Here is a 13,781-nt window from a genome sequence, read left to right on the forward strand (position 1 = left end):
TAACTCAGTGGATCTGACTCTCTCACAAAGACATACATGCATGTCAAACCCCAATGCACATGAAAAACAATTACGAGCTCCCTCTTCTCCCTTCCCTTCCAATAAAGCTTCCTTCCTATGTAAAAAATAACTACAAGTAAGTATTTCATTCACTGTAGAAGTTTAGGAATTTTGCAGGGAAAGACAAACCACGAGAAGCCTAGAAAAGACAAAGAGACACTTCAAAGGGTAGAAAGATGGTTCAGCTCTTAGGAATCCAAGTTTGATTCTCACAATCATTTTTAACTCCAATACAGAATCACCCTCTTCTGGCATCCAGTGGCACTGCATGCATAGTTAGACATACATACAGGCCAAGCATCCATAAAAAGAAAATAAAGACAAATGAAATTTTCACTATAGGGCCTAGCAGAAGAATCAGTGAACTAAGAAACAGATCAATACAAACATCAATGTTCAAAGAATTAGCCTCAATGACAGTATCAGATTACACTAACATGTAACTGCCTAAGTAGAGAATGAATGGGACTAAAAGACATTTGATAAGAACCTAAAGACCAAGTGTACACACCTGCAATCTCAGCACTCGGAGCTGAAGCAAGACTCCAATTTCAAAGACAAATCTGCGCTACATGGCAAAACCCTATTCCAAACAAAAAGAAGCTCCCAAAATAAATGTAGAGTTAGTTTACTGAAAGGACTAATACGGCCTCAAGCTTTCATTTTTTTTGGGTTGAGACAAGGCTTCTGTGGAACTCCCTTTGTAGACCAGGCTGACCTCAAACTCACCTACCTCTGTATTCTGAGTGCTGGGATGAAAGGCTTGTGCCACACAGCCTCATGACATTAAATGTATCATGGAGTTGGGGCATGGTGGCACACGCTTTTTATCCTAGCACCCTGAGGACCAAGATGGTGGGTACTTGACCAGGAACCCTGGAACACAGCTAAAAACCTAGTGAAGGGGCATATATCTCTAATCTGCACATTCTATTGCCAGAACCAACAAACTAGCCATTCTGCCACCCAGAAGAAAATACTGTTTCAAAAACAAGGTGAAAAAACTCCCATTCTCTGACCACACAACATCTGCTGCCACTAAACACCACACCCTGATGTTTTTTTTTCTAGCTGATCAATACCATGGGCACTTGTTTAAATTTTATGTACAACAGCAATCAAAAGCAGGTTCCCTTCTTTACTATTAGAACCACAAGAGCCTCTTAATTCCATGGCAAAGGGTTTGCCATTAACTGAATGAAATTAAGTGTGTTAAAAGATGCTAATCCACCAGGTGTGGTGTGAACTCCTTTAATCTCAGCAATTGGGAGAGGCACATGGGCAGCCAGCCAGAGCTAGATAAACCCTGTCTCAAAAAGAAAATAGGACGGGGAAGGCGACTTGTTTGCTTCCCTCTCTACCTCAGCCCAGAGTCAAGTCACCACCCCAGTATCTGCTTGTTGAAGTTCAGGCAGGTAAACTGAAAACTAGTAGACATGGCAACCTGCAGTCACTAGCATCCTTAGAATAGGAAAGAAGCCACAGTAAGAGTAGTGTGGTCAAAAGCAGATGAAACACATGGTTGTTTGGAGTTCATCTGCCAGGTTTTCCTCCTCCCTCAGTTTTCATGTGTACTTATATTGCCACCTGCTGGAAGAATGAGAAAAAGCAGACAACCATTTCCTAAAGGGAGCTTACCACTCTTCCAAAATGGCTGCAAATCCCTCCAATTTAAAATGGGGGCAGGTATTTTAACTGCAAACCAGACTTTTGATGACCATCCAGAGAACTTTCCTGTATCCTCACTCCACAAAATATGCCTGCCGTGCTACCAACCGGAGTTGGATCATTCCTTTCCTTTTTTTTTGAGTTTGAGTAAGGGTTTGCATGTGTTCCTGGCTGTCCTAAAACTTGCTCTGTACAGTAGTCTCATACTCAGATTTGCCTGTATGTCTCCTTGGCTACCACCAACCAGTTTTACCTTTTCTGTAATTACTTTCAGCTAAAAGCCATTAACTGTTTTGAACTAGGATGCTAGCAATCAAGGGTTTACACAGCAAAAGAACACACCAAACTGTTCCTCACTACACAAAAGTATGCCTGTCATCCCAACCCAACAGGTTTTAAGAGTAACCCTACAGAGGGCCTTTGTGTTTAAGCCAAATAGCTCTGGTTAGCCTTTTTTTTGAAAACCAATTGGTGGGAGCAGGGCACTAAAAATACAGTCAGAGGAAGGAAACGATGGGTCCATCCTTAATGGACCACCAAGAAAAGTCCTAATATATTGGACAGAGTCCCTTTCCTTTAGCTGCACAAACTTTGTGTTAGGTCACATCAAAAAAGTCACTGTTTCCTCTCTGCAGGATCTATACCAGCTGTAACTCCACCACAAGCTCTTTATGGCTATACTTTCTACTGCCCACTGATCCATGTGCCTCTTACCACCACCATCCAGTACACCCATCTTCGGTGAAAATGCAGCATCTTCAACAAAACTTACAGGTCAGAAACATAAGTAGTTGTGGACACCTCCCCCACCCCTCCCAAAAGTAGTCTCCACATTTGTAGCTGGGATTCTTGAAAGCAGTAGGAACACGTCTCAAATCCCCACTGAACAGCAGAGTTGGTCTTGCTGAGCTCTTTAAACATCATTCCAAAAGGAATCTTTATGAAGTACAAGTCTGGCACCAGAGTTTAGGACTTTTAATTAATTTGTCCTAAAGTCACTGAAGCAAAAAAAACATGATAAACATTCTTTTACAACCCCCAACGCAAAAAAAAAAAAAAAAAACCCAAAACTATTTGTAGGAAAAAAAATCTCTTGAAATGTCCTTAAAAGGCTCCGTCATTTAACAGGTAACAGTGTAAAACCCCAGAGTCCTTTCTTTAAAACGAAGTGGGAAAGATTGGGAAGGAATTATTCAAACTTCGTCTTCTTTCCTTGTGGCTTGAAGTCTCCTCCTCCTCCTCCTCCTCCTCGGCCACCTCGGAAGCCTCCTCTACCTACAGAGAGGCAAAACATCATGAATGGGTAGTACAGTACTGGGAATTGACCTCCCACCAGGATGGTTAGGACACAAGGTTAAGAATCACAAGAGCTTACCTCCAAAGCCGCCCCGGCCTCTGCCGCCAAATCCACCTCGGCCTCCTCCTCTTCCACCACCTCGGCCCCCAAAACCTCCTCTGCCTCCACCTCGGCCACCAAAGCCACCTTCACCCTTAGGTTTGGCCCAGTCCAAAGTAACTTTATTCCCATCAATCTCTCCATCTTCCATGGCCTCCTTGGCAGCTTTGGCATCTTCCTCACTGTTGAAGTCTACAAAACCAAACCTAAAACAGAATAGAAACCATTTTAAAGCAAGCACACCATGTACGTAAGAATCAAGTTCACTCACACATAGTGATTGTACAGAAGACACTCTTGCTGTATGTAAGTCAATTCAGACCCAAATGTGGTAAATTCTGGTTGAAATGAATTTAGATCTCAGAATGTATCACACAACAGACAAATAAACCTCTGTAGAAACAGAAGGTTAGTTAAGCGCTAGTTCTGTGAATTCTCTCTCCTTCTCGTGCGAATCCATATCTGCCACCAGTTGACAGAACGGAGCTCAATGAGAAGACGCTGTAGAGCCAAGCTGTCCATGCACAATACACCAAGGAAAGCAGCATGTCCTACCCTTTAGAGGAACCAGTTTCCCGATCAGTGACTATTCTTGCACGAACAGAGCCCTCAAATGATTCTTTTAAGGTCTCTTCAGTGGTATCCTCAGACAGACCCTTGACAAACAGTGTTTTGGATGGCTCTGCAAAAGAAAAATGCCTGTTTTACAGGGTTTCACTATGTTGCCTTGGCTGGTCTAGAATTCAGATTCATTTGTCCCAGCCTTGAGGGCTGGGCTAGGATTTAAAGTCATGTACTGCCACATTCAACTGAAATATTCTTAACAATACTGATTTTTAAAATGCCTTCCAATACATTTTTTAACCAGAAAAGCTATTTATTGCAGGTAAATAAAGGTAAAGAGACCACACTGGATTAGACACATCAACCTAAGAGAATTCAGACGGAAATTAAATCCAAAAGTTGCTGCTTGAGCTGACATAGCTGGATCAGAACTTGACTATCTAGAGGAGTTTTCTTGAGATTTCATCAATTATTTCTCAGGTAATCAGTCATCATATCCAGTTGTCATTTACTCAGCAGCAATATAAAAAGCCAGCCCCACATTAGCACAGACACACATAAGCTCAAAAAACTGCCACCCGGCCTCAGCCACATCATGCCATGTACTTACGACTTCTCGCATTAGGTGACCCCCTGGGTCCTTGTAACTCCAACCTGATTGTTCTGCCCTCAATTTCCATTTTGTTACAGGAATTTAAAGCTTCTTTAGCATCTTCAAATGAAGCAAATTCTATAAACGCATACCTGAGGATTAAAAGTCAATATTCAAAATAAAGCTCACACATAACACCAGCATCTAATTACCCATGCTATTAATATGTACTATCATTTGCATAAATAAAACCTCAGTTTTCTAGCTAACAAAGTTGCATAGGTTTACCATTACTAGACCTATATTAAGAATATGCCCAGCTCACATCTACCAACACAAAAATAATCATTTTACCCTTTAGATTTGCCCTGTTGGTTCTGGGGCACTTTGATAAAAGTTGCTTTCTCAAACACTTCCTGAAGAGTTTCTTCTGTTGCACTGTAGGAAAGGTTACTTAAAACCAAAGTTTTTGATTCACCTGCAAGTACAATGATGTCACAACATTAGCAAGGTGTGTTAATCTAATTCTGAGTAAATTAAAGCACTCAGGCCGGATAACAAGCCTGTTTCCAACTCACCCCACAAGATGCCATGTTAAATGAAACAATGACACTCCAGCCATAGGCCATGTACCATAATCGTAAGAACCACATTTGATTCAAGTCATTGTTCAACATACTGAATAGCCAGCATACACAGCAATGCCCTTCTTGCTCCTTTCATTTTCAGTCTAACTAGAAGACTATTCTATGTTATCCTTGACTATTACTTCTAAAATATTCATAGATTAGGCAGACAGTGGTGGCACACGCCTTTAATCCCAGCACTAGGGAGGGCAGATAAATCTGTGAGTTCCAGGACAGGTTCCAAAGCTACAGAAAAACCTTGTCTCAAAAACAAAAACAAGGGCTGGAGAGATGGCTCAGAGGTTAAGAGCACTGGCTGTCCTCTAGAGGTCCTGAGTTCAATTCCCAGCAACCACATGGTGGCTCACAACCATCCGTTATGAGATCTGATGCCCTCTTCTGGTGTGCAGATATACATGGAAGCAGAATGTTGTATACATAATAAATAAAATCTAAAACAAAAAAGCAAAAAACCAAAAATTATAGTTTAAGCCACTTAAAGTATGAAACATACCAATTAAAAAACGCTGCAATTGTCTACTATGTTCCAATGTAAATATTTCAAATAGCTCCCATGAATATAAATTAGCATTATGAACAAAAGGTGAATTCTGGCTAATCATGAAGTACTGAAAATACAAAGACACAACTAACTTTCAAACTTTAACTCACCACTCCAAGTGCTATTCTTTCCAGTTCTTTCTTGCCTTTGTCCCTTCTCCCCAGTATAGTAGAGTGAAACAGAACGCCCATCAATTTCTGCTCCTTGCTTTTCTTCCAAGTTTTTCTCTGCATCAGCTTCAGACTTAAATTCAATATAAGCAATCCTGAAACAGAGATTAGCAAAGCATAAACAAGTTTAAACAGTTATTCACTTGAGAAGAAACCCAAGTACCAGCATTACTATGTAACCTCACGTATAGTCGGTCACGTGTGCACTCTGACTAAAACAGGTGGTGATTACTTACAGAGCTTTACAGTTATTTTTTTTAAAGACTTTACTTATTATGTATACAATGTTCTGCACTTGCAGGCCGGAAGACAGCAGCAGATCTCATCCATGTGGTTGCCTCGAATTGAACTCAGGACCTCTGGAAGAGCAGTCAGTGCTCTTAACCTCTGAGCCATCTCTCCAGCCCCCTCAATTCTTTTTCATATATTAGCTCATCTTTAAAAAATCATCCTTTAGCAAGGCGGTAGTGGCACACACCCTTAATCCCTGCACTCAGGAGACAGATTTCTGCACCAGCCTGGTCTATAAGAGGTAGTTCCAAAAAAGCCTCCAAAGCCAGGGAAACCCTGCTTTGGGGGGGGGAAAAAATCATCCTTTAAACTTATGAAGGTCATCTCCCTACTATGCAGGATTTCAAAAGAGCCACACACAGTAATGTTAAACTGCCTAGAATCAGATTTTACTCAGAAAATAGGGAAGGTTATTCCTGGCAGTTATCAGGAACCTGAGGCAAAAGATACTGTTGATTTGGATGCAGATCAGCCTGTAAACCGCACAACTAATCCAGCTGTGCTTTAATCTCAGTATCTTCGTGGTAGAAGGCTGAAGGACCAGTTCAGTCTCTTGCTACAAATTAAGTTTGAGGCCAGCATTTCAAAGACCCAGAGACTGATATTGGGGTTCAAGCTGAAGTGATTCAGCTAGCTCCACGAATCCTCAAACTGCAATCCTAGACTGCTGCTTCTCCTCAGCATGGCTCAAGACTGATTATAAATTCTTCAGACCGAATATCTGCTGCTATCTTATATACCTCAAATGCTGGTATTAAAGATGTGTGATCCCAAGTGCTGAGATCACCACTGCTTCTCTTTCAGACTGGATCAATCTCATGTAGTTCAGTGTGACCTTGAACAGTTCCACCTGCTAGTCTGGAGTCCTGAGATTAAATGTGTGTACCACCACTGCCTGGCTCCATGACTTGTGGATATGTTTGCTTTCTGTAACCTCATGTTAGCTTCAATAAATCATAAGTATAACCAAACAACACGAACTACCTTAGACCCTGTTTAGGGTATGAGAGGGGAAGATTATACTCAGTCACCACTCAAACACCTTTTTATTAATAAAGCTAAATGATTAAGACACAAACATACCCTTTACTCTTCCCATCCTGGCTAACCAATCTGATCTCCAAGGCATCTTCAAACACTTCTTTTAATTCATCCTCAGTGATGTTGAAAGAAAGATTTTTTGCTAAAAGTGTCCTTGCAGCTCGAACTACATTAAACAAAACAAAGTTCATTATTTAACAAGTCATGAATTAATGCAAACAGCTCCTATAAAGAAGGGAAAGGTTCTACGCTAAGAATGATGGGATAAGGGATGGAGATGGTGAATTCTTAGCACTCACACTTGGCAAACAAACATGTAGTCTACACATAAACATATAAGAGAAAGGAAAAAAAAAAACAAATCCCACCCCACCCATTTAACTTGTGACAATAAAGGAAAAGAGTAATGGCACAAAAAGTAATAATTAGGAGCCCGATATAGTTTGAGAGGACCTTGTTTACTAATCTCACTGCTAATGAAAAATTTCAGTCTAAAAATTTGAGCAATGACATTAACAAAAATGGAAGGCAACATGTGATGTGGCCTGTTATCAGCCTGTCAAAATGCAAGCCCAAACGTCCCCACAGTTATGTATACTAAGGTATATATGATACACGTTTATTTTGATTCCATCTCTAAGATGTCATCACAAATATGGATTATTGTACAATCAGTAACCTGGGTCTATACCCAGTAAGTTCTTGACCTGCATAAACTGCAATTGCTGAGCTACCCTGTGTCAAATGTTGAAAAGGAGATTGAGGATATGTAGCACTGTGTTAAGAGGGTCTAGGTTCAATTTTTTGGACCCCACTAAACAGAAAACACTTCAAAACCCCAATTCTAAAATACAAAAACCCTTTGGGGGGGGGGGTGCTGGAGACATGGCTCTGCTGTTCTTCCAGAGATACTGAGATCAATTCCCAGCAACCACATGGTGGCTCACAACCCTGTAATGAGATATGATACACTTGCTGGCGTGGAGGCAGAATGGTGTATACATAATAAATGAATCTTTACATGTGGCCCCAGAGGACAAATCTGGAGTTTCTCTTACTTCTATAGATCAAAATCATGTCATCAAGTTTTTGCATTAAGCACTTTTAAACATTAAGGTATCCATCTTGCCAGCCAATCCCACAATTTCCTGAATAAGACCATCCTGACTCAGGACTGTCAGTGCCACAGTTCACTCTCTGGCCTCGAAAAGTTAAAAGATTACACTCGATTTTTAAAATCATCAATTTTGACAGTAGACGGCAGCAGTACACCCCTAGAATTGAACTTGTCAGACTTCTCACTGTGGACCATTCATGTCAATCTCACTGGTTTACTAAGGGAGAAGGGGCAAAGCCTACCTTCTAAGTCACCCAGTCTCTTTACGTACCTTTTTTACTATCTCTTCCTTTTGGTTTTTCTAGTTTAATTTCATTGCCAAACACTTTCAAACCGGTGAGCTCCAAGGCCTTTTCTAGGTCTTCAGCTGACTCAAAGTCCACATAACCAAATTTCCTTGTAGATGAAAAGGACAAGATTATAGGCATGAGAGCGATCTAGGCCATATTCATCTCCCATAGAATCAAGCCTATGTACCTAGACAGGATAGCAAATCTACACAGATTTAATTTACACTGTTAACTGATAGTACTAGCTGAAAGAGGAACCTAGCTAAATACTAAGAGTCCTTTTGGCCAAAAGCATTCACTATAACTATTCAGATCCAAGTCTTGCCTCCAATGCAGATTCACCTGCCTCTGCCTAAGTGCTGGGACTGAATCGTGCCCTGCCACCACCTATCCAAAAATGCCAATTATTGCTGTTATTTGACATAACACAAAAGTCAAATATTGAAATTTCAAATTTGCAAGTTCCATGACTTGATGACTTAGTTCTTTAATGTCTAGTCTTCATTAAAGTAATTATATACCTCTGTGTTTAAGAGCATGGAGAATTTAGAAGCACCAGCTAACTCAATTTAATGTTCAATGAAAAACTTACCTATTTGTACCAGTTCTGACATCCACAACAGCAAGATCATTTTTAGCAAAAAGTTCACTGATGGCAACTTTTAATTCAGCAACAGACTTGTTTGGGTTAAGGTTTCCAATGAACAGATTGAAAGGTGTAGTTGATTCTGAACCTGCACAGAAAATTAACTTTAGTTCATTTAAAACCTCACCATACATAAACATCAGCATAAAACTTCTATAAAGCACATCAGCACACTGAATCTCAACACCAGGTTTCAGTATTAAGTCCCTTTGTCATTCATCACTTGTGCTATTGCTACCTTTATCTCCTCTCACAGTCCCCAATCTTACAGGCTTACCTTCCACTTTCTGTTTCTTTGCTTCAGGAACTTCTTTCTGTTTGGTCATTTCCTTCTTCCGTTTTCCAGGTGCTGGTTTAACAGGCTCTGGATAAGATTTTTAGTGTCATGAGTAGGTAAGCACTTCCATTAAACATTACTGAGGTCAGTGTACCTCAATGTAATCTGCTTACCTTCCTCTTCTTCCTCTTCCTCCTCCTCCTCATCTTCTTCCTCTTCTTCATCCTCCTCCTCATCTTCATCCTCCTCTTCATCATCATCATCCTCCTCAGCCACATTCTTGGCTTTCACAGGAACAACTTTTGCAGGAGCTTTCTTTCCTTTGGCAGGTGTGATCTCCATAGCTTCTTCTTCTTCAGAGTCTGAAAGAGAGCTGGCTTAGTAAGCAAGGGCATTTGCTGCCAATCCAGATAACATGAATCTTATACACACTAAAAAAGTCTTAGAGAAATAAAATTCTGACAGCATGCTAAGTTATGGAAAGAACTATGAGCACAAAATGTGACTTTCTAATCTAAGCACGAAGTGGTCAGGAAAACTACATGCATTATTGTTGGCAAGATCTCCTAATCATCCTGCAAACAGAAATCCACCTACCATCCTCCTCCTCTTCATCCTCCTCCTCCTCCTCTTCATCCTCTTCCTCGTCTTCATCCTCTGAGGCAGGAGCAGCAGCAGCTACCTTTGCTTGTTTTCCTTTCACTACTGGTGGCTCAAATTCATCCTCTTCCTCATCCTCTTCATCCTCATCACTGTCGTCTTCATCATCGTCGTCATCGTCATCTTCATCACTGTCTTCCTTCTTAGCATTCTTACCATTCTTAGCCCCCTTGGCTGGAGTGACAGCTCCCTTTTTACCAGGGGTTGCTACCAATGCTTTTGCTTGTGTGGCTCCCTTCTTTCCAGGTGTTGCAACTGCTTTGGCTGGTGTAACTGCCTTCTTGGCTGGTGTGGCTGCTGCCTTTTTACCTGGAGTAACAGCAGCTTTCTTAGCTGGTGTGGGAACTGCAACTTTTTTTGTTTGTGAAACAACCACCTTCTTTGCTGGAGTTGCTGTAGCCTTCTTTCCTTTTTTCTGAGGGATGACAACCTTAAAAGTAAAACAAATAATAAGCACTTTCCGTATATCCAATGTTATTAACATACTGATACTAACTTTGAGCTCAACACTGGAATTAGGTATATGTTAAACCCTGGGGTGAAAGGGCTAGAGAGACGGTTCAGCAGTTAAGAGCCCTTGTTACTCTAGCAGAGGACCAACGGTCAGTTCTCAGCATCCACATGATGGCTCTAACTATAGTTCCAGGGAACCTAAGAGTTTTCTTCTAGCCTAAGTGCACCAGGCATGCTTAGTAGTACACTCATACAAATACAGATAAACACTCTAACCCTAACTCCAACACACTAAATCCTAAACCCTGGAATCAGAATACATGGCTTACAACTGCAGGTGCTTATCACACAAATACCCAAGTTTAAGAAACACTCATAAATGAAACTGGTCTCCAACTCCACCCCTACACATCAGCCTTAAGCAGAGTTATAACAAGTATGCATTTTATTTTCATTGAAAAATGTTCCACCAAAACCCAAATTTTGCTTATTACTAATATAGCTCTTCTAAACAAGAAATCTGAGCATAATGATTACATACCCCCAGCTTACCTGATTTCCAAGACTATCCCTACTTCTGCCTCCTGAAATTAATTAACCATGTCTTTAAATGAACCAACAAGTAGGAGTGCTAATAAGTACCAGATTCAGCAAACTGGTAAGTAGCAGCCTTCAATCCATATCTGATGTATTTTAAAAACTGACTTGCTCTATAAAAGCTTATATAATAGGCTAAAGCTTACTTTAGTGATAGGGATCAGCACTAAAAAACAAAACATGCATGACGGGAATAGGAGTAAAATAAATATAGTGATTCCTGAACTATTGAGACCCTGACTCCAATTCTCATCTAAATCAAAGCCCTAAGTTTCTTAACTAGCTTCATGCAATGACTAATGCCTTTATTCAGGAGAATTTTTGGCCAGACTGGTCTACATGTTGAGTTCTAAGACCACAAGGGTCATGTTGAGATCCTGATTCAAAAAACAAACAAACAAACAAAAAAAAACACCCGGGAATTTCTAGTCGTAATGTCCTTCTCACCAAACACCATGAAATCACGTGACCATGATCTGAATGAAAACAAATCAAACTGGATTAAACCCTGTTTTCCAAAAATGTAGGGAAAAATAACAGCCTACAATCAATATTCAATACAGCATGTGAAACCTGAGTGAAATTTACATCCCTCTCAAGTGGACTGTAATACTCTTATTTAACTACTCAATAGCAATAAAGAACTTGTCACTCAACTATTGTTATCATACTACTGTATTTTTTTTTTTGGTTTTTGGAGACAGGGTTTCTCTGTAGCTTTGGAGGCTGTCCTGGAACTCATTAAGTAGACCATGTGCGGCTTTGAACTCACAAAGATCCGCCTGCCTCTGCCTCCTGAATGCTGGAATCAAAGGCGTGCACCACAACCGCCCGGCTTTAGAATACTTTTATTAACACACATTCTATTTCTACATCTTTTTTTTTCTTTTTGGTTTTTGAGACAGGGTTTCTTGTGTAGCCTTGGCTGTCCCCGAACTCCCTCTGTAGACCAGGCTGGCTTTGAACTCACTAAAACTGCCTGCCTTCTACGTCCCTCTTGCTGGAATTAAAGGGAGGGCACCGCTGCCCTATTAGCTGTATACCTCTTCTCCACTGCTGTCATCTTCTTCATCTTCGGACATTTCTTCGTCTTCACTATCTTCTTCCACCTCTTTTGGAGGAGGAGCCATTTTCTTAGAATCGCCGTGGGTTTTGCCGGCCTACACAAGTGCACACAAAATCATGTCGATACCCTATTTGTAAGCCATTTTGCGTTTCGCCATTATCTTCTTTCTTAATGCCCACTGTCTATATTGTTAAAGGCCCTAAGCACAGGTGACATCATTGGCATTATTATATGTGGCAATCTTTCCTGAGAATCACCTATATAACTTGTCTTTCCCTTCCAGAGACAACTGAAGACAATCTACTAGTCATTCATTGCCCTTTGAATTTCACTCTAAATCATCTGCCGGGGCAGGGGTATCTATTTGGGTAGCCCCTTCTGGAGAGGAGCACGTCTTTCACAGAACCACTTCCGACGTCGCCACTCTGGAGGCGGGCCACGTGGAGGTACCACGCAGGCCACCACGCGCTCCCTCAGGTGTCCACCACGTGCTGGCCTGCCCGTCACGGACAGGCGCTGGGGATCGCCGGGGAACCCACCTAGCTCAGTCCCGCTGTCCCCCTCCCCGGTACCCCGCGACTCCCCGAGCCCGAGACGGGCAACACACGCAGAGCGCCAAAACCCACGTGGCGGGCCGCGCACCGGAGCACGTGCGCCAGGAGGCGGGGCCACGCCGGCGCCGGCCCACGAGTTGGGTCCCATCTCCCCTCGGCGGGCCTGTCGCCCCTTCTCCCCTCGCGGCGGCTCCGATCTCACCGCCCTACACACACACACACACACGCGCGCGCGCGCGCTCACACACACACACACCTCCCGGGACCCGCCTCGGCTCTCCCCCACCACCAAGTCAGGGGCCAAACACCGCGAGACCTCCCGCTAGTCGCGCGAGACTTTCCCCAGCATGGCGCCCTCGAACGCGCCCGGGATTGCGCGCAGGCCCTCCTCCCCTGAGCGACGCGCGCGCGCGCGCCCCTCAGAAAGCAGGCCCAGGCGTCCGTCCGCGTCGGCGCGCGCGAGGCCTCTCACCTTTGCGAGTTTCACCATGGTGGCGGGTTGCGACGACGGCGCGTGCGGCGAAGGGCGCAGCTCGGGAGAGCCTCGGGGAACCCACGCGAGCTGGGCGGCAGCGACGGGCACGGTGGACTCTGGAGCACGTACGAGCGACTGCCAGCTACAGCTAGCGTCTGAGGCAAAAGACTGAGCCTGCCCAGTAATCGCCTCTGGAAAGGCGACGACGGCGTCCTCGTGACCCCTCCTCCACCAACCAGAGCGCGCGTCCGTCCCCCTGGCCAACCGCGAGCCTTCAACCCAGGACGGCGTGGGGGCGGGGCTACGGCGTGGGGGCGGGTCCGCCGGGGGCGGGGCCTGACGGCAGCGCCCTGGGGGCGGGCCTAGCTCTACGCAAGGCGGACGTTGACTGGCTGGTGTGCGCGTCTTCTCGGCGAGCCCTAGCGGCTCGCCTTCGCCGCGCCTGCGCGGTGCAACGCGCCCGTTTGGCGCGGCTTGTGGAAGGGGCTCGGGGATGGCGGCGTGGCCCGGACGCCTCCTAGTGCTCGACTGCTACCTGGAGCTCCGGGCTCGCGTGGCCGGGGGGGTGGGGGGTGGTGGGTGGCCCGAGCATCCCCCGCGCTGCGGAAGCTGCGCCCCACCGTGGACTCCGCGGCGGCCTCAAGTGCTCGCCGCGCGTTCCCGCTGAGGAGCCGGA

General features: G+C 43.8%; 1 protein-coding gene and 3 non-coding genes across 4 annotated transcripts; all 4 read right to left on the reverse strand.

Annotated features, from left to right (window-relative positions):
• Positions 1 to 1,297: 1,297 nt before the first annotated feature.
• On the reverse strand, positions 1,298 to 13,282 carry Ncl (nucleolin). The gene is made up of 14 exons (XM_027397448.2): positions 13,103 to 13,282; positions 12,054 to 12,170; positions 9,898 to 10,390; positions 9,474 to 9,662; positions 9,301 to 9,387; positions 8,970 to 9,111; positions 8,359 to 8,483; positions 7,013 to 7,136; positions 5,579 to 5,733; positions 4,635 to 4,758; positions 4,299 to 4,432; positions 3,680 to 3,806; positions 3,104 to 3,330; positions 1,298 to 3,003 (listed from the first exon to the last, which is right to left on the reverse strand). Exons 1-14 carry the CDS (start codon positions 13,118 to 13,120, stop codon positions 2,918 to 2,920), a joined length of 2,148 nt encoding a protein of 715 aa, XP_027253249.1. The 5' UTR covers positions 13,121 to 13,282; the 3' UTR covers positions 1,298 to 2,917.
• On the reverse strand, positions 3,488 to 3,624 carry LOC113831226. Its single transcript, XR_003481776.1, has one exon. It is a non-coding gene; the product is annotated as a small nucleolar RNA SNORA75 (small nucleolar RNA).
• Mir3535 (microRNA mir-3535) lies at positions 4,082 to 4,228 on the reverse strand. The gene has a single exon (NR_162766.1). It is a non-coding gene; the product is annotated as a microRNA mir-3535 (primary transcript).
• Positions 9,184 to 9,253, reverse strand: LOC113831227. Its single transcript, XR_003481734.1, has one exon. It is a non-coding gene; the product is annotated as a small nucleolar RNA SNORD82 (small nucleolar RNA).
• Positions 13,283 to 13,781: the final 499 nt, after the last annotated feature.

The sequence above is a fragment of the Cricetulus griseus genome, chromosome 2, assembly GCF_003668045.3.
Source record: "Cricetulus griseus strain 17A/GY chromosome 2, alternate assembly CriGri-PICRH-1.0, whole genome shotgun sequence".
Taxonomy (NCBI): domain Eukaryota; kingdom Metazoa; phylum Chordata; class Mammalia; order Rodentia; family Cricetidae; genus Cricetulus; species Cricetulus griseus.

Coding starts and splice junctions, on each gene's coding strand:
- Ncl (XM_027397448.2), bottom strand. Junction 9,112..9,300: donor AAAGAAACAGAAAGTGGAAG/GTAAGCCTGTAA, acceptor TTTTCTGTGCAG/GTTCAGAATCAACTACACCT. Junction 7,137..8,358: donor AGGAAGAGATAGTAAAAAAG/GTACGTAAAGAG, acceptor TGTTTAATGTAG/TTCGAGCTGCAAGGACACTT.